At 35.2% G+C, this 20,939-nt stretch overlaps 1 protein-coding gene across 1 annotated transcript; it reads left to right on the plus strand.

The window, feature by feature from the left end:
* The first annotated feature begins 640 nt into the window (after positions 1-640).
* LOC121421377 (G-protein coupled receptor GRL101-like) lies at positions 641-17,096 on the plus strand. The gene is made up of 13 exons (XM_041616074.1): positions 641-704; positions 1,440-1,493; positions 4,901-4,955; positions 5,689-5,910; positions 6,701-6,772; positions 7,755-7,826; positions 9,955-10,026; positions 11,623-11,694; positions 12,735-12,806; positions 13,262-13,333; positions 13,931-14,002; positions 14,713-14,784; positions 15,476-17,096. Coding segments are annotated over exons 3-13 (1,944 nt in total). The 5' UTR covers positions 641-704; positions 1,440-1,493; positions 4,901-4,953; the 3' UTR covers positions 16,620-17,096.
* Positions 17,097-20,939: the final 3,843 nt, after the last annotated feature.

The following is a 20,939-nucleotide window of genomic DNA, read 5'->3' on the forward strand; positions in this document are numbered from 1 at the left end:
CCGAGAATCAAACGATTTCTGATTTGCTTTTACTCAAACACCACTCCATCTTGACTCTCACAAAGACAAAGTCATTAACATTCTCAATATTCCTCTGCTTTACTCTTCCACGCTGAACATATCCAATTAAAACTACTTAACTATCCAAGCTTTAATTTCACCTATTCAAAACTCCCATCTCAAACATTCTCAACAATCTTTTCCTCTCATACATAAAAACAAACATCTATAGAATTTTAGAGACCCATTGAACTTAACAAAATATATCAAGTTAAATGACCCAATGCTCATGACCTAAGCTTGTCAAGAAGTCAAAGTAAAATTCTAATCCTTACACCCCAGCGGGTTTGATCACTTACTTAAAGATACAGTTGATTGACTCTGGGACTATGACAAGAGTCAACCACCCAAATTCCTTTTATTATATACAAGCTGAATGGTTACTAGGGGTTAACACTAAATAGACTTACAGTCGCATTGTGACAACCAACAATAAGTTACCCAAAATATTTTCCAAAGATTTTTATTGAACTTAAAAGAGCTTATCATATGGGTTAGGGTTAATGGGAAAAAATAGTGAAATCTGTCATTACCTGAAAGTAATTAATTTGCAATTTCAATTGATGCCTGTACAGATTCTGCATCACAAACCCCGACAGAGGAAACGTGTGTAACGGGACATTGCTTTCTCGACTCAAACAATGGTAAGAATTCACTCCAATAGTCTAGAAAAAATATACATGTATTTATATTATTGTAGCATAATGATGAGAAAAGCGGTAGTATTATCGAAGGTTGTGCGAGGAAAGAGTTACCCGACCAGACTCGCGAAAGCTTTGACGTGGTTTTATTTTTTTATGGATGGTGTTATATAGGCACTTAACAGTCTCGCCCACTGGCGTAAATCCTTGCGTCACACTTATATGGTTTAGGAAGTGTATATCGCTCCATCCTGAACAAAAAGAGTGACGCAGTTATTTACGCCAGTGGTCTCACCACAAACTTGTATCGAAATTAAACAAAATACGGGAAGGGTAATAATACAATAATAATATAGGATTTGTATAGCGCACGTATTCACCTTGCTAGGTGCTCAAGGCGCTCCTATATTTTCCCGGATGAGCTAGTCTACCGATTCTGGTGCACACAGCTATTTGAGGAATTACTTCCTGCAGGTACCCATTTACCTCACCTGGGTCGAGTGCAGCACAGTTTGGATACATTTCTTGCTGAAGGAAAACACGCGATGGCTAGGATTCGAAACCACGACCCTCTGTTTGAAAGGCGAGAGTCAGAATTACTAGACTGCGACACCTGTTTATGGACGATTGTAAATTGTACAACGTATACCATTCCATAGAAAAATGTGACGAAGGGGGGGGGGGGGCACCATCATCATTATCGTAACCATATATCCTTTTTGTCCAACTCCCGAACAGACTATAAGTGCATACCAGCCGTTGATATCTGTGTGACCGTGGGATGGTACCAAGGTAAGCAGAGACTGTTCAACTTGTTTCTTTTAATCCCACATCCATCCATCATTGTTTTCTTTTGTCATAATAGGTCGCATTGCAAATTATAGCGACGATCTTAAAGGTGAAATACAGTAGTGGCAACATTTCTTTTTTAAGAAAGTCTTTTAAATCAAGGTAATCATACATCTAGATCTGGTACATTAATGTAAACTTATCATTGTAAACATCATGAAATCTTAGCTCAAAATTGATAATTCTGATGATCACTAACACAGAAAAGATGCATATTTGGGACAGAGTACTACTATTGCTTCGAAAAATACCTGACCTTTGATGGAATTTCGTGCTTATTTTGCTCATTTCTCAGCAATTACACATTTTCTTCTATATATATAAATACATTATTCTATACATAGAAACACTAATTTCGTGGGATTATGTTCGGACTCATTTTGAGATCGTATACCACAACTGGGCATTTTCACGGTAACTGACATTACACGGCACAATGTTTTCACACCTTTCATTGTGTGTATCTCTAAAATACCAAATGATGGGAGTTTGCTTTTGATAGAATTATTAAAGTGAACCTTTCTGTATACTCTGATACTAAGTTTACCTATGTAACCACAATTTTACGCATCAGCAAGCAAAAAATGTGTCGGTAACTGACATTACGCAAAAGCACATATGCAATTTCAGGGTGTTCATTAAAATCGAAATATCTCGTGTCCCTTAGTAGTTAGAGTAATAATTTGAATATTTAAATATACCTCCGTTACTGGGTTAAGATGTGTCAAAATATTTAACAATTCGTTTTTGTCTTTGGGGGTTATGATAATTTTTCCACAACCATGATGGTAACTGACATTACACTTAATTTGCCATAGAGATAACACATGGAAGTCAAATGTGTGAAATCATTGCATTGCATCTTCGGTGCAGGGCTTAACATGAAAGTGAGCTTAATGTGGAAGTATACCCGAGTTTCTCGGAACATTTCAATGAAAAGAAACTTTTTTTCTTTTTCTTAATTCCTTTCTTTAATTTGAACATTTTTATCATAACTTGTCGGTAACTGACAATACACATTAACCAGTGCTATGTGATTTTCAAAGGCATAATTTTTTGGTACTTATATGTAAGGTTTTTTTAAATCATAAAAGTGCCATAATGCTTTACATTTTTAATTATCAAAAGGAGGGGGGGGGGGGTCATAGCAGCTACATGTTTTCCCATAGTAATTCAATATTGCATTGACTTTACACATGGATTTTTCTGACTCTCACCCATGATATATTTATTAGTTTTATATTGACCTCTTAACCCTCTTCTCCAACTTCCCCCTCTCCTCAAGAAAGGCAAAATAAGGGTCTCCTCCCCTAGGCTACACGTACCCCTCCCCCGAATCTCATGCAGCCATGTAGTTTTATTGATTTCTATTCTGGTCAGTGCAAGCAGTCCTTGTTCATATCTGTCGGATATGTATTCTCTTCATAATTTGTTTAATATTTTTCTTTGCTAATTTTTTTAAGCTGTCAACACAAAATAAACTCCAGCTTCTAAACTAAAACTGAACTATTTTTAAACTAAAAAAAAGTTCCCACGGTTTTAGTGAATCCATGCAACATTGATTAGAACTGTCAAATTTCACTTTTCATCTATACTTGTAAACCAAAAACAAAAATTCATCACACATCCGCACTACTAACAGGCATAAAACCAGGAATTTACTTTTAGCGAGGCAATGCTCAAAAGAATCCTAGAAACTAAAAAAGGGACCCTGGAAATCCCTTTCATCACAATGTTAAGCTTAGAAAATGATGCAGATTTAGGCAATAGGTTGGGAAAGGTACCCCCTACCCCCCCCCCCCCGAAGACCAAACAAATTGTCAGATACAAACAATTAGGTACTTGGTAAGTGCATGTAAAAAACAATTTCATATTTTTTTTACGATGGGAATACAACTTCTTTCACAATTTCATATAGTATTCCTTGTGAACTATACCTTTTAAAAGTCAATAGCAAGCTCATTCTGGTATGACTTTTAAAGTGAAAGACTTAAATAACAATTATGCAATATTCCTGCACCATAAAATTGACCACATATTTGCATTTCAATATTGGTAACCAACGTTTTATCATGGTAACTGACATTACATGTAGGTAACTGACATTACATATATTTATTTGTACCCTATGGCTTCCTTTTTAATTGGTAATCTTTATTTTTGGTGTAGAAGGGAGGGGTGTTACCTAGAGAGGAAATCTACCAAGTTTCATATAATATATCTTCTTTTCCAGGAAATGAGAAAAAAAAATTCGGTAACTGACATTACATACCATATCACATACATCATTAATGTTTTTTTATCAGATGAATGAACTACTGGTGTTTCTTTCTGTGGGATTTTAAAAAGGGTTAGAATAGCAAGCTAAATTACAGGCGAAAACATCATGATTAAACCTGTTCTTTAAAAATCTGTCAAATCAAAATATGTTTCAATATACTATTTTCAGCACTAATTTGTATCCATATTTTGGCAGCCATTTTGAAATAAAATTGACTGCCAGAGCTGATTTATTTTGTCTCAGAAACTTCAGGTCTTGTATTATTACAAAATATAAAGCATTTGACATGAATATCAACATAACTTTTTTTTGCCTCTGTGTCCATCTGTGGTGAAAAAGCCCAACTGGCACTTAAGAGAGTCCGAACAAAATCCGATGAAAGCTAGGCCGCAGAAATTTTTTTTTATTATCATTATTATTAGTAGTAGTAGTAATGATGGTGGTGGTAGTAGTAGAAGTAGTAGTAGTAGTAGTAGTAGTAGTAGTAGTAGCAGTAGCAGCAGTAGTAGTAGTAGTAGTAGTAATGGTGGTGGTAGTAGTAGTAGTAGTAGTATTTAGGGGGTGACCATATGCAGATTAACATCAGATGGTGTATAGTCTGAATAAATAAACCTTATTATGACGTCGGGAAGACAAGTTGGAAAGAAACAAATATGTAATGATAACGGAATACTATAGTGCATAATCATATACAAGTCGGTAAATGATGAAATTTCATGGACCAAAATCAACTGCCTGGTGGTGATACAATTTGTGGGGGTGACCATATGCAGATTAACATCAGATGGTGTATAGTCTGAATAAATAAACCTTATTATGACGTCGGGAAGACAAGTTGGAAAGAAACAAATATGTAATGATAACGGAATACTATAGTGCATAATCATATACAAGTCGGTAAATGATGAAATTTCATGGACCAAAATCAACTGCCTGGTGGTGATACAATTTGTTTCGTTTCTAAAAGAGAAGGTCTATGCATTAGATTGTTAGTTTTTCAGTTCTTAAAGAGTATCATCACCTTCTAATATTTTTCATTTGTCCTTAAAAAAATATTACCCGATTACAGGAATCGTGTGTGTACCAACACCGATTGCACCAACCCCATCATCTGTACGGTGTATGTAAGTAAGCGCAACCACTGAGTTATACATTTTGTTCTTCTTATCATTGCTGAAAGAATACGCTTTGGTTGTCTTAACTCATGTCCAAATTAAAGTGATTGGTTAACATTGCTTTGACTTTTAAAAAATCTGAGCTAGAAGGTCACACTTGTCACCTGTATCTGTGATATGTTATAAAAATGATGCCCAGAAAAAATTCCTTTCGAAAATATTAAGTGCTTCAAAAATTTAAATATAAAGTGACCGGAAAAACCATCTTGATTTCATCCCATACACTTATGTGTACTATTTAGGTGTCTATAAGACGCCCATTTACAAAATTGGGGTTTGCCTTGTAGTTTTAGCTTTTCATTCCAAATAATGGTTGTTTTCAGGGTTTATTAGTTCTAATACATGCACTTGTACACATGTTTCATCTTGGTTTGAGATTTTTTTAAATTGGCTGTTCACAAAGTTAAACAATACCTTCAACACTACAAATTCCCATACGTTTTGTACAGCAACCAAACTTCCGGGAGTCTCCGGGTTAACCCGTTGACTACTGGGACAAAAAAACACACCATGTGGTGGGGATAATCCAAGCATGTTTGCTTTGAATATTTTTGTTTTCATTATAGACGTGTCCTTCTGATGTATTAACAAGTTATTTACGATTTGCATCATTTTACCTGAAATATCATCAATATTTTATTAAATTTTCATTTTTTTTCTTTCATCCTGTTGCCTGGTGAAGGAATGTGTCTACTGAACGAACCAGGACTACTCTGTCTCCTTTCGAAGTAGTAGGTGCATTGGGTAGTAGGTTGGATGAACTCGCCCATACCACACCGGAAATAGACGAAGATTTCGAAATGGGTCTTAAGAATCTCGCCGGCCTGTTCCTATACGCTCAACTTAACAACTTAGAACTTCACCCCGAGCACATATTGAGCCGGAAAAGACAGGTTACACTTTTGTAAGTTTACCCCTCTTCAAAGCATTTACATACATTTACGATATTACAACCGAGGGTTGGTTAATAAAACCATTGGCCGATTTTTAGGACCATGGCCCTGGTAACGATTGGTGGGCTTAAATTTGACAAGCAGGGTGAAAAAGGATTTTGACTACAAAAATCTAGGTCGTTTTGTTCCAGAAAAAAAATGACAAGTCAAACAAAAAGATGGGAGGTGGGAACACAATTGGGATGATTTAGATTAAACTTCTGCGATCTAAAATATCGTTCAGATTTCCAGGGGTGCTGCCTATGGAGATTAATACGAGCAGCACCCCCTTTCACAACTAAATTTGGGGGTGCTCGGGGGGGGGGGGTGCTTCAGAGCACCCCGCTTCCCAGGGTCATGTATAGGACCCTACTGGAAATGAGCCTTTCGGTTTGCATTCGTTATTATGTAGTACCCCCTCCCCATACGTTGCATTGACGAATGAAATCAACCAACATATATATATACATTGGGGTTAAGTTCAAGTCTGTGTAATAGCGAGTTTTAGCTCAGCGGCGTACAGTGCTTTCAAGATTCAGGCATAAGCCATTTTAACATCCAAAAGCATCAAAAATTTGATTTCTTATGTGAGCTTCCAATATATAAAAAAATCAATTTTCATTTCAATATCGAATTTCCGCTGTTAGCATTGTGAACCGCAAATGAACCATCCTCGAGGTTGGGAAAATTCCATGCTATGTCCATGTTTAAATCAACCCAGGGGACTTTCAATGAAATTTTAATAATTTCTTTTTTATATAGATTCCTGTATGAGATGAATTTAGTCTCGATTGACGACAACGCCTTCAGTGGATTTCCAAGCATTATAACACTGTGAGTTGTTGTCAATCATGTATGCCTCAGTAAATCGTTCGTTTGATTTACGTGTTAAAATCTTTAAAGTATGCACATTTCTACAATATAAATGCAAAAGAGCCAAGCTGTTCCCTGATCGCACTCCTCTCGGCTTGAGACGGAAGACCAGTCGTTTTGGAGTGGAATTTAAACATTTGAGGGTGCATTACATCTCTTTCTGGAGTAAAAATGTCTAAAAATATACACTGTTCAATCCAGAATCAGCTAAGATTCACTCTCAAAAGTAATAAATACTGAGAGGAGTGTGATTAAAGACGAGATTAGCTATTTTTTTTTTTTGGGGGGGGGGCTATTGGCCTCAAAACTTATTAAGTGTTAGTAAATTATTCGCATCATGGTGCCGGCCATCTGATAAATAAAAAATAAAAGAAGCCTTACATAAATTAATCGGAACCAAGTGCTCTCCCAAAAGTGAAAAGGATGTCTTGGAGGGGATTTTTTTACTCATAAATTTTCTTCGAGGCGTCAGAATCGTCAAAGATTTGACATCATGAATATTCATAAACGCGAATCGTCATGCAATGAAGTAAATGTAATGGCCGCTTACAACTGTTCACCGTCGCGGAATGGGATCATCATTTCTTATTAGAAAATCGAATTTTATTGGAATTTATATTGAAAGACAAACGGAGGACCTACTCGTGTATGACGTCATTGAATAAAAACAAAATAATGACTTCACTATTTTTTGTGAATTTTCATGAAATCTTAAACCTATATTTTTTTCAATATTTGCTCTTTTATTATCAGCGAGTTTTGATTAAGGTTGACTTCCCATTTATGTCTTTTTCATATCTTTCAGCTCGATTGAACATTAATAACAATCCAGGTATATGTTAGTGAATATATCATTTAATTACTAAGGCATTCAAAGTAAAATATACTAGAAGAGAAGAAGAAGCAATAACAATTTTATGACGATAATTTTTATTTTGTTTAGAATCTTGGGGGTCAACAAGATTCGGGAGATCAGAAATACTGCCTTCACAGGTCTGCAGCAGCTACAGTATCTGTAAGTTATGAATTTTAGTTGGAGACGGGAAAGGTAGGGTCCTATGTTAGACAGGTGTAAGAACATACGATTAACCCATTAACAAAGCACGTTGTTTTATAAGGTGTGTGAGTGAGGGGGGGGGGTGTACAGTATGTGAAATCGTAATAATCAAATCATCAAAATTATTCAATTTTGTTATTACTCAGTGCTGTTATTACTCTTGATAGCATTATTGTTAGTTGCAATAGTAGAAGTAGTAGTGGTACTACTACTACTACTACTACTGCTGCTGCTACTACTACTACTACTACTACTACTACTACTACTACTGCTACTGCTACTACTACTACTACTACTAGTAGTAGCTACATATACCGCCGGATATGATTAACGTATGCTTGTTTTTTTTTCATTATTATCATAATGTGTATACAGTATCTGTAAGTTATGAATTTTAGTTGGAGATGGGAAAGGTAGGGTCCTATCTTAGAGAAGTGTAACAATTAACCCATTAAAGAAAGCACTTTCCTTTTTATAAAACATGTGTTGATGGTGTATATGAATTCAAACCGTAATTATTAAAATAATCAAACAATCAAATTTATTCAGTTTTGTTATTACCACTGCTATTATTCTTCTTAGCATTATTGTTAGCAAAAGTAGTAGTAGTAGTAGTAGTAGTAGTAGTAATAATAGTAGTAGTAGTAGTAGTAGTAGTAGTAATAGTAGTAGTAGTAGTAGTAGTAGTAGTAGTAGTAGTAGTAATAGTAGTAGTAGTAGTAGTAATAGTAGTAGTAGTAGTAATAGTAGTGGTAGTAGTAGTAATAGTAGTAGTAGTAGTAGTAGTAGTAGTAGTAGTAGTAGTAGTAGTAGTAGTAGTAGCAGTAGTAGTAGCAGTAGAAAATACACAGAATAATCCGTCGTATTGCCAGCATGATGTTCTTAGTTATACTCAGGTGATTGAAATACACAAGTGATGTGTGCTACTAACTACAGACATTGAGACTGACGAGTAGCATAGAAATTGTAATCACGGATATCGAATTTCCATTGACATTCAAGCCATTTTCTTGATTATTTGTTTATGAAAGTGTAGAGCGATACTCAATATTCAAAATTTTTGCCATAGCATTCCCTTTAACGTTTTCTGCTTAGGAATCTTCGATTTAACGAGATATCTTCGATTGAAAGTGGTACGTTCGCACATCTCAGTAATCTTTTCTTCTTGTAAGTATACATTTTCAGGTTTAAGGCTAATTAGATCAAATTATTACATCATATAGATCAAAAGTGCATCACGCAGTTAAAAAAGGGGGATCAGAATCGGGTGTCCAATAATAAAGTAATGGTAAATTTTCTTGTTTTGGGGGATGTATCATATTTTTTATTTAGAGAACAGCTATGTGCACGTGAGAAATATTATTTTGATGCTGCACAATAAACAGGCCTTTTTGTTTCGAAATATAATAATAATATGTCCATTTATATAGCGCAGTTACTATGTGCATATACTCAACTGCGCTTTGATACTTGGTATCATATTATTACCCCGGATGTAGCTGAGCCGCCATATTAATAGGCGCTAAAGCGTTCAAGGATTGAATCCTACCGGGTACCCATTCACCTCACCTGGGTCGAGTGCAGCACAATGTGGATAAATTTCTTGCTGAAGGAAATTACGCCATGGCTGGGATTCGAACCCACGACCCTCTGTTTCGAAGTCCGGAGACTAATCCACTGGGCCACAACGCTCCGCTATCATAATATCATTATAATTAACTATCATTATGATTAACTATTATCATTATAATTAACATTATAATTAATAATGAAATATCATAATTAACCTCTCGTTTCAATCTGGGAAAGTTACTAGTTTTGTCAATGTGAATTTTTTTCCAGTATGAAAATATTAATAGCTGCGTGTATACGACTGTTTTCCTAAAATATTGCTAAATTTTGAAAATTCCACAGCTTCGTTTTTGTTCTCACATTCTTTTTAATTTTCCAGCGTTTTACTTGGAGAAATTTATTCAGATTTATCAATCCCTTTCCTTTTTAAATGGCAGTTGGGCATTTCCAGCATTGTCGTAATAAAAAATTTATAAATTTTATAAAAGGAATGCCTCTTATCTATGTTTTTTAGGGAACTGAATGATAACTCTCTCTCCTACCTGCAGCCGGGTGTATTTTCTGGATTGGTAAACCTTCGAGCTCTGTGAGTATTAAAGGAAACCAATATTCAAGAAGAAAAGCAATCTGATTGGAATGAGTAAAATGAGAGGAACAATTAAAAAATAAGTTTTATCAAAATCTGTTTTGAAATAAGCAAGTTATGGGAATTCGAAAACTCTTGTTGTACTTTCTATGGGCATCCTCAAATTGGCAAACCGGCGTGCTTCAAAATGGCTAATTTTGTGGACAACTCTCCATTTGTTTTGTACACAAATTTTCATATTTTCCTCATCTTTCAAATTTCATCTTGCCTCCTGAGCACATCATATGTCATGGGAAAATATAATCCACACCATATATGTCAAGGTCAGGAGGAGATAATGTGAAATATGTAAAATAAAGGGGGAAATCTGAAAATATGTGTACAAAACAAATGGAGAGTTGTCTACAAAATCAGCCATTTTGAAGCAGGTTTGCCAATTTGAGGATGCCCATAGAAAGTACAACAATAGTTTTCAAAATCCCATAACTTGCTTATTTCGTAACCGATTTTGATGAAACTTTTTTTTTAAATTGTTCCTCTAATTTGACTCTTTCCAATAAGATTGCTTCTCGGGGTTTGGTTTCCTTTAAAGATCTAGCACTCTGCACAGAATGAAGTTCCAATACACATCCTACCTTCATACACATGCATTTTACCAGTATGCCCAAAGCCTTTGTATACTGATTTCCAAAAGAAACTGATTACTGTAAAAGTGATTACACTTTTACAAGGCCATTGCACAAAGTCTACTGTCAAAATGAAAAAAAACATATAAAGGGCTTACTCGCAAAAGGGGTTAAGTCCATTTTTCATCAATTTGTTTCTCAATGTATAAATTTTAGTAGCTCTATAAGATAATAACCAAGAAAAGAACTAAAATGGCAACGAAAAAAATCTTTTTTTTTCCAAAAGTGGTCAGGTCAATTTCAGTTTGGTTGCAAAAGGGGATAGGTCCACACATTTTTTTTAAAAAGAATATCAAAAAAATATGAAGACAGGTATATTTCTTTTATACCAAATATTATGTTCTCATGGTCATGATGGTAGGGTATCATGACAATTTAGTTTCGCATAAGAATATTGCAATATGGTAGAATTTAGAAATGATTTTTTGGAGTGGACCTAACCCCGTTTGGCAACCAAACTTTTCTGAAGAGCTCATTTGTCAAAAGGGGTCATGTCCATTTATCATAAATTATGTTGTTTTCTGTCTCAAAACCTTCTAGATTTTTAGTCGCACTGAGGATGCCAAATAAAATTTGAAATTGAAATGAAAACGTAAATAAAAGTGGCAAAGAAAAATAACTTTTGTTATCGAAAGATTATATTCATTTTAGTTTGCTTGCCAAAGGGGTTAGGTCAACAATGATATATTTTTTTAATATATAGAAAAAAATGAAGACAGGAAAATTTCTTTTATACCAAATTTTATGTTCAAATGATAGGGTAAATACATCATGACAATTTATTTTGTCATAAGAATGTTGCAATAAGTGGGAATAGAAAAAATATGTTTTTTTCGGAATGGTCCAAACAAACTCTTCGTATGTATGATATAATTCAAAGTCACTTACTGATACTCTTGCCAATGTCCAGGGCTCTCTTCAACAATGAAATTCGAAGGATTGATAAAGGAGTTTTCGACGACCTGGAGGAATTGCAATTCTTGTAAGTAGGATCCTTTAAAGATTATACATGTTAATGAGTTGATACTTCTTTTTACGTGTTTTAAATTATCAAATAAATACCGTTTATACCATTTTATTCATGGCATATGTGGAATACAAATACTTTGTTTTTCATTATAATAGGTTATGAAATATGTGTCTGATGATATCTCTACAGCACACATAATCACTTTCAAGTTTTGTGAACATGGCATTCACGCGATGGGGGATTTATATAGACGAGCTACTTGTATGTGATATGTGTGCTGCTTGATATCAAAATATCAAGGTTTTAAAAACACATTACTAATCTATCCTTTGACGGATTACCATAAAAAGATCAAAAATGCTTTACCATATCATAATAATAATAATTGCCCATTTATATATATGTATATACATTCGTATGTTTTTGTTAACACAAAATTATTGTCGTGCAAGTTGACAGCATTACCACTGGATAGGAAAAAGGGAAAGAAGTAGTTCTTAAAATGGAAATGTGTGTTTGAATGTATGTATGGGTGAAGAGATGGAGGGGATGGGGGACATGTCAGTTTACAATTTCATTTGTAAATGGATATGCATAGGTATTAGACTTCCAATTCATGCAAAATGAATACGCAAATATCCGGGCGATCGCCTCTATGGTGGCTCGGCAAGTAACAGCCGGGTGGCGTTCAAACACGGGTTGGGATTTGTTCAATTTGGGGCATGGACCACCCTGAGATTTTAACAGCGAAAAGTCGGAAAAGAAAAGTACAAATATTTTTTTTTTCTGAATATGCATTTTCTTTTTAACATTTGGTCCCTCTTGTCATGTTTGGCCCCTTAACTTTGTTGGCACATATACGCAACTGAATTTTGAAAACAGCCCAGTAGAAATATTTTAAATATTTCAGTAACATTTTGTGGACACTTCTGATAAGTATAAGCAAATATTTTTAATTTTACCAGGCTTCCAAAAAACGCAGTATAGGCATTTATACCTAAGGGAAGAAAATGTGAGTGAAATTATAAAGTTTTGCTTTTCATCAAATCTAGGTATCTCCAGTCAAATAACATTAGCGACATCCAAGTCGGAGCATTTTCTGATCTAGGAAACCTAAGAATCTTGTAAGTTACTTTATGAACCTTTGGTCCTCTCGTTTCAGGTTTTTTTTTCTATTCGAGGAAGAAAGCTCGTTAAGGTATTATTGTTTATAATACAATTGAAATCAAATTTCTGAATCACTATTTTACTTGTATTTTGTATATTTACATGCATATTACGTTTATTGGTAATATCTGTAAAGCGCATAGAGAATTATGCGCTTAATAAATACCCACTTATATTTTTCATGTTATTACCAATATCGATTTCATTTTAATTGATTTTGGTTCAGCCGTTTCCTTGTGTTTTCCAAATAGATACCTAGCTGGTGTTGAATTAAACACTGGTGTTTTTGCAATGTTTTCTAAAAATGTATATTTTAAGAATAACTTTTAATAGCCATGATAGCATGCAGTGCTTGAAAGATATCACAGAATTTGTTCTCTTATTAATTGAACATATTTTCCCTTGCACCTAGGAATTTGGCATCGAATTCCATTAGCCATCTGAAAAGGGGAGTATTCACAGGACTGCGATCTCTCCAGTATCTGTAAGTTGAATATTGTTGCCAATTTTAAGAACTTAAAATGAATATGTTGTTGAACTGTCATTATAATACATGTAATACATTGAACGATGTTATGAAGGTTTGGAAAAGAAAAATAAAAATTAAATCGGAGATTAATACGACTCTTCATCCCTATTTATCCTTTTATGGAAAAGTTCTGGGATACCCTCCTCCAACAAGAACATTCTGTGATATGCCCATACAACATGAGCATCGATTAACCAGTGACTTAAATTATCTTTTTTTCATTTTATTCAATTTTTGTTTCATTGTCATGATTGTACTTGCTAAAGGCGGCTATCCGAGGGGGAGGGGTGCCTGGGTGACCCCCACCCTTCCCCTCGAATACATAATATTTTACATCAGCCTAGTATGTGGGAGGGTCCCCCTCCCTATGAAGAACTAACAAATCTCAGAAATCACCGCTCACGGTGGAAGTCTGTGAATAGCATCACGTTTCCCTAAGATCACTTCTTTACTTTCTTTAGTCATGTAGCATTGTAGCAATTGGTACTTACCTATTATGTGTGCATGTCCATTTGATATTAATTCTTGAGTACATTTTTTTTCTCCCCTCAGATTCTTAACTAACAACAACATCTATGTTATCGAAGGACACGCCTTTGAATCCCTGTCGGAACTCCAGTATATGTAAGCAACTATACACAAGTATTATTGACATTACTATTATTACTATATAATTATTATCATCATCATCAATATCATTATAATCATCATTGAATCAGTTCATGACGACCCTATTACGCCTTGTTCTGTCTGCTGGCAGAATTTATTCTGGCACCAAGCATATTTTCATAGTATTTTCTCGCATTTTATACCGTTTTGTCTGGAGAAGTGAAATGCTAGCCCATGAAAAAAGAGTGGATGCGGGTTCCCAGTGTGAGGACGCTGCTCTGGCTTTAGCCCTGAATTGATATTTTATTAAGTAGAAAAAATGTAATCACCTTTGATAGCACTGATAAAATTTCGATTGACAGCATATTTCATGGCATCATGCATTGAAATAGAACAGAACCTGGGATCCCTAACATGATGTATGTATAAAATTCAGACCTTAGTTGATTTACCCTCGGAATAACAAAAACAAGTAGGGGCCTGTTAAATGTATATGTAGCAGCAGTAGTGACAGTAGTTAAATACATGTAGTGTTATAAGTAGTAGTAGTAGCGGTGGTAGATGTAGTAGTAGTATTAGAACTGCTAACCTTGATTGTGATGGTGGCTGTGGTAGCAGTAGGAATTAACAGTTGGTGTTCATAGACGTAGTAATTGTAAAGGTACAGTAATACATCAACAGTAACAAAGGATGATATTACCACTATGTATTCACTTTGTTATTAGGTTTTTCCTCGGTACTGAATTGGGAGCTGTAGATCCTAATGCACTAACTGGACTGACATCATTGGAGAAAATGTAAGTAAACTTTTGTTGTTTTCAAACGCTTATTCACTCATGTTTAAAAGGGAATGAAACCTTTTGAAATAAGTAGGCTTGTGTCGAAACAGAAAATCAAAGAAACAGATCAACAAAAGTTTGAGATAAATCTGACAAACCATGAGAAAGTTATGATCATTTGAATACTGCAATCACTAATGCTATGGAGATCCTCACATTGGCAATGCGACAAGGATGTGTGATGTCACATGTGAACAACTTTACCTCCGATGGACTGTAAAATACCCCCAAAATGTCTCGTTTTTCTTTTTCTTATGGTGATACCAAAACTTTATCCATGATTCATTCTTTAAAATCTGTATTGCATGCCCTCCTATAGGAAAAATACATGTTCTAGTGATAGATGTGATAAAAGAGGCAATTTTGGTGAAACATATAATAAACCAATGGGGAGAGTTGTTCACAAGTGACACCACACATTCTTTGTCGCATTGTCAATGTGAGGATCTCCATAGCATTAGTGATTGCAATATTCAAATGCTCATATCATTCTCATTGTCTGATTTTCCTCAAACTTTCGTTGATCTTCATTCTCCAGTATTGGATATGAACACTCCACAGTATCCCTGCAGCACAAGGGGATGGCTTGAGATCATATCTATGATATTAATAACTTAGGTTTATTAAATTATGTTATATTTCTATCTAGGTCTACCTCTGACAATCGCCTGTGTTGCCTTCTACCGGAAAACACCACTTGTGCGAGGACATCCCCGACCAGTCCCTTGGACACCTGTAGCAGGTTATACCCAAACTTGGCCTTGAGGATCGCAGGATGGGTCATGGGTTTATTGGCTATAGCTGGCAACGGCGGTGTTCTCTTTATTCGGCTTCGGGATATAAACAAAGTGCCAAATAAAGTCCAGAACACTATGATAATTAGCTTAGCCGTGGCTGATATCCTAATGGGGCTTTACATGATATTTATCACGTCTGCCGATCTGAAGTTTGGAAATGAATTTTACCTGAGGGCCCCTCAGTGGCGGGATTCACACGTGTGTCGGGTTGCTGGTTTTCTAGGGTTTCTATCCAGTGAGGCATCGGTCCTAACGCTGACGTTGATAACAGTTGATAGGTTCATAAGCATTATGTTTCCATTTAGGCCAGAGCTTAAGATTCGACACAAGGGGTCGATGATTCTAGTTGCTGCTGTCTGGGCGTTCACTGTATTGTTAAGTTTTGGACTGGTTATTGTTACATCATACAGACCTGACGTGTACGGACTTTCTGACGTCTGTCTTGGTCTACCACTGCATGTGGAGGCAAAGGATACTGGCGTATTAGAAATCATAGGAGAATTTTTCTTCGAATATCGCGTGGATTACAGGATAGACGAAAGCAGGTCCAGGCCTCCGTGGTTGTTTTCCATCATTATATTAATTGGGTTCAACCTTGTTTCCTTCACTTTTATATTGATCTGTTATATTATGATATTCGTCAAATCTACAAGAGCTTCAAAGAATATTCGCAACAGCAAATCCATGAACCAAGAAACTAAATTAGCTGTTCGTATGGCGATGATCGTTGCTACTGACCTCGTATGTTGGATGCCAGTCGTCTTCATGGGAATCCTTTCGCAGACAGGAGCAGTCACCCTTGATCCTTCGCTCTATGCTTGGACAGTGATTCTCATCGTCCCTATCAATTCATCAATCAATCCCTTCCTGTATACCTTCATCATGTACATCGAAGGCATGAAGGCGAAAACGAAATCAAGGATGAAAGATGACAAAATCAATTTAGAAGTAAAAAACAACCATATATGTGAAACATCCCTAAGTAATCAGAAGTGATAACTAAAAAGCTAACACTTTAGCCTTTAGGACGTGCAATAATTGAATTCCGCCCAAATCGAACTTTTGTCAACTACTTACTACTAGTGGGATTATGATTTAAGTACTATGTGGAAGGAATTACTAGTTTTAACCTGTACTTATTTTGTTCTTGTTACCACTTTCTTATATATATCCTTTAAGAGTACATCTCACCATTTTTTTCTGCCCTCATTATTTTAGAAAATTAAGCACCTTTGCTTTGTGTTAGTCTTAAAGCAGGAGCCATCTAGTTGGTCCCAAAATATTCTTAATCAAATAGAACCATTCCCCTGGAAAGGTGCTGCGCGTAAGGGGCAATTCAAAATAAATAGTGCGGTATACTCCATTGTCAATTGAAGAACCATGGTTATAAGTCATACCACAAAGAAGACACCACTTTATCACCCACCCCTTTTTTCTTTACTAATGGAGAATCTGTAGGTATTTTTCTTTAAGTCTGAAACAGTGCAAGGGTCGTGGAAATTAATCTGTATAGTCAATGTTAGCGAATCAGAACTAATTTTTAATTTTATTCGCCGTATGGCCTGACATTTGTTATAAATAATTGTCTGTGTTTTAGTTCATTGCCTTTTTAGATTTGTTCATCTGTGTCTGAGTGATGGTGTTTTTAATGTCATTATAAAGCTAGAGTCTTTCCGTAAATTCGACTAAACTCATATTCCTTTCCATTCTCATTTTGCCTAGTTAAACATATATAACATGCTTTACTTCTGATGAGTTACGTTAGTCTCGTTACAGTCTACTGAACGATCACATGTTTGATATGTCGCCGTTAGGTAAAGCCCTTCTTAAGTTCACCATGCATAGCATTTTGTACTTTATCATGTTTGTTTTGCACCATAAATGTGATGAATTGGAAGTATGTAAGATCCAGCCTAATTTGACATAGTCCAGTATTTTGAAAAAAAAGTGGGCCTGTGATGGAACAATGATCTTCATTGGTCGTTGGCATTTTGAATCGAAAAACCTCAATATCTCAGAATATCTCAGAACCACGCGTAAAGAATAGCAAGGGCAATCCCACGCACACACCAAATAAAGTGCAAAATAACATATACGCGAAGTGGGAATTATTAGGCCGTGAGGTTAAAGCCACTTGCATATTAGGCGAGTATTAGTCAGTGACGGTTGGACGAATTTATGACTGGACCAAATTTAAAGTAGACCATGTGAGTATTAACGGTTTTAGTCAAATCTGAAAATTAGACGATCTACTATTATTTGAACAACCTGTATTGCAAAACTGCAACAAGGTTTGAATACTATGAATGGCCAAGTCTAACTTATGTGTACCATGGTGTTTAATAAGATGTTTATAGAGCAGATAATGTAAAAACAAACGCAAAGCCTAAATATCAAACTAATGAAAAGAAATAGCGCTTATGTTATTTTTCATGTTATTAATATTTTATTTTCTGCATTTAGTTATTCTATTGGGTGCGTATTTGAACGGTTAACTGGCATTCTGGTTAAATAATTCTAAAATCAAATGTTCCATTCACTGTGCTGTTAAGTAATTTATTAAATGAGATGTTTGTTGAAATCAAATACCTTGTCCTTTTTCTGCATGATTTATTATCAGTGTGAATTGTTGACGACGGGTTGGTTGACTTATGATTTAGTCTTAGAAATAAATCAATCAATCATCAGCCGATTAATGAATATTAGTATTTTTTCGGCGAAGTACTTATCTTTAATGTTCACTCGGATGAATGATTTTTAGATGTAATCATGTTTGATGACGTAAATGTGCTAGATCGTGTGATTCGATGACTAATTGATTAAAAGAATGGATTATAAGGTGGCTGTATGTGATTGGCTGATGGGATGGATATCAGGATTCAATGTACATGTATATACAGGAGTGGCTGGCTCTGATTTAATGGTGGGTTCTACGAACCAGATGAACCATGGGCCCGTTGAAAGTGTTTTCAACCAATCAACTGCGCGCATTTTGGACTTGCGATTGATATTTTGACATTTTTACCTCTCCATGACCCATTTTCGATCATCAAATATTGCTGCATAAACTCTCTCTGTATAGGTGGATGTGCCTTGGAATGCTTCAGAAGTTGTCTGAATAGCAGAACACTATTCGTTTCTATCAAGCATGTCAAGGGTATTAATACATTTTAATCAACCACTTTGTGGTGTCCCTCAATGATCCCTTCTTGTGCCATTCCTTTTTTTACATGAAAGGTTTTCAAAACTTTTCTTGTTTTTTTATATGCCCTGTCCGCTGGTGATGATTATGATGTCTTCTTTCACAAAATTCCCCACGTCTTGTTAGAAATAGTAAACGGAGAAATTAGACTTGTTAAGAAATGCATATGACCGACATGAGCGATTCTACCTCACGGCTACCCGGTAATGTTTATATTAACAGCATTGCAATGGTTCTAATTGATTCATTAAAATTCCTTGGTCTGATCATTGACCAACGTTTTTATAAAGCAAATACATATCAAGTCGAATTCAAAGAACAAAAAGATGGCAAGGAATTTTAGAACAATCAGTACATTGAAGTTTGTCATTTCGTATGATTATTTTAAAACTGTGTATTCTACATTCATCCTACCTTATTTGAATTAGAGTTTATTTCTATGGGGAAGCTCTTTAAGAACTAATGGGATAAGTTATCATTTCTCCATAAACGTGTATTGCGAATGAATTGTCATACCACAAGTCATTTCACACATGCCGTTTATTTTTCAATTATAAATTAGTACTCATACCATTTTTTTGCGGTTAATTCTGTTTCAATTATATTCAAATTCAAATCCTCTTCATTATGGAATCGCATTACCTTTTGTTTTAAACGGAATGACGGATCACCAGTTGTACACTGACCTAGCTCGTTAGTCTTCATTCCTTGATTTGAATAGATTAAGAACCGTGTTTAGGAAAGAACCTTTTTGTGTTTCTGGTCCCGTTCAAACGAATTGCTTGACAGACGCTGAAACAACTATGATATTTGAATATTTCCACACCGAAACAAAACTGTCATGTCTATAATAATAGTAAGAATTATGAATATTTGTAATGCGCCGGTATCCATCATAAATAAGATGCTCATGGCGCAATAAGGAACAGGAAAGAAAAAAATTAAAAAGAAAGGAAGATGAAAAAAAACCTAAAAAGAGGGGGAAATAACAATTACCTAAAAGCTTTTGTGAATAACTAAGTTTTTAGAGAACTTTTGAAAGTGGTGAGACAAGAAGCATTGCGGATTTCTTTTGAAAGTTTATTCCATAGGAATGGCCCAGCATGTTGAAATGATCGATTCCCCCATGAATTATGAGATTGTGGTACAGAAAGTAAGGATGAGCTTGAAGACCTAAGTTTGCGAGAGGGATTGTAAGGAGTAATCAAAGAAGAGTTGTATTATGGTGCAGTTCCATGTAATGAATGGAAAACAAGTAGGAACAATTTTAAAAATTATGCGCTGTATAACAGGTAAACAGCGAAGAGATATGAGTATAGGGGTTACATGATTCCTCTTGGGGGACAGGGTGACTACATGGGCAGCATTATGTTGGAGTTTCCTCGGGCAATCTAACTGAGATTGTGAAGCGTTGTGTAGTAAAGCATTGCATAAATCAAGATGGGATGTAATAAGTGCATGTATAGTTTTTCTGTACAAGACTTCGTGAGATACTTCCCAAATGAACCCTAAATTATGAAATTGTTACTATGCTAATTGACATATACAGGAGACCTGGGTAGACATAGACATATTAGCATCAAACATAACTCGAATATTTCTGCACTTATTTGAAATTATAATTAAAGAACATCCTATTTTTATGGATCAAACAACAAATAGATAACTGAACCCTAGAACCAAGCAACATAAATTCAGACTTAGCATTATTTACTTAACGGGTCTAATGAATCAAAATTAAATCGACAATTGTTATTAATTTTATCATATCGTTATCATGATTGATGTTGTTTTTATTGCTATAAGTAATAGTATTACTATTATGGTTCTCATTGATAATCTGTGATATAAATTGCCATATTTTCGCACAATAGGGAAGATCAATTTAAAAAAAATGTAAAGGCCCCCCAAAAAACGAATTGGTTTCTAGGACTCATAAACATGTTAAAATGTAGTTTAAATATCAGAAAAGGGGCAAAGAGGGCCTAATAGAAAATGAAAAAATAAATAAATAAGCGAGTCGCGTCGACATGTGATAGCGATAGGCCTACCACCAACACCATGAACACAGGGCTGGAGTTGCGAAATCGACAGGAAGACGGCTCCCATGTTCA

Source organism: Lytechinus variegatus, chromosome 9 (genome assembly GCF_018143015.1).
Source record: "Lytechinus variegatus isolate NC3 chromosome 9, Lvar_3.0, whole genome shotgun sequence".
NCBI classification, from domain to species: domain Eukaryota; kingdom Metazoa; phylum Echinodermata; class Echinoidea; order Temnopleuroida; family Toxopneustidae; genus Lytechinus; species Lytechinus variegatus.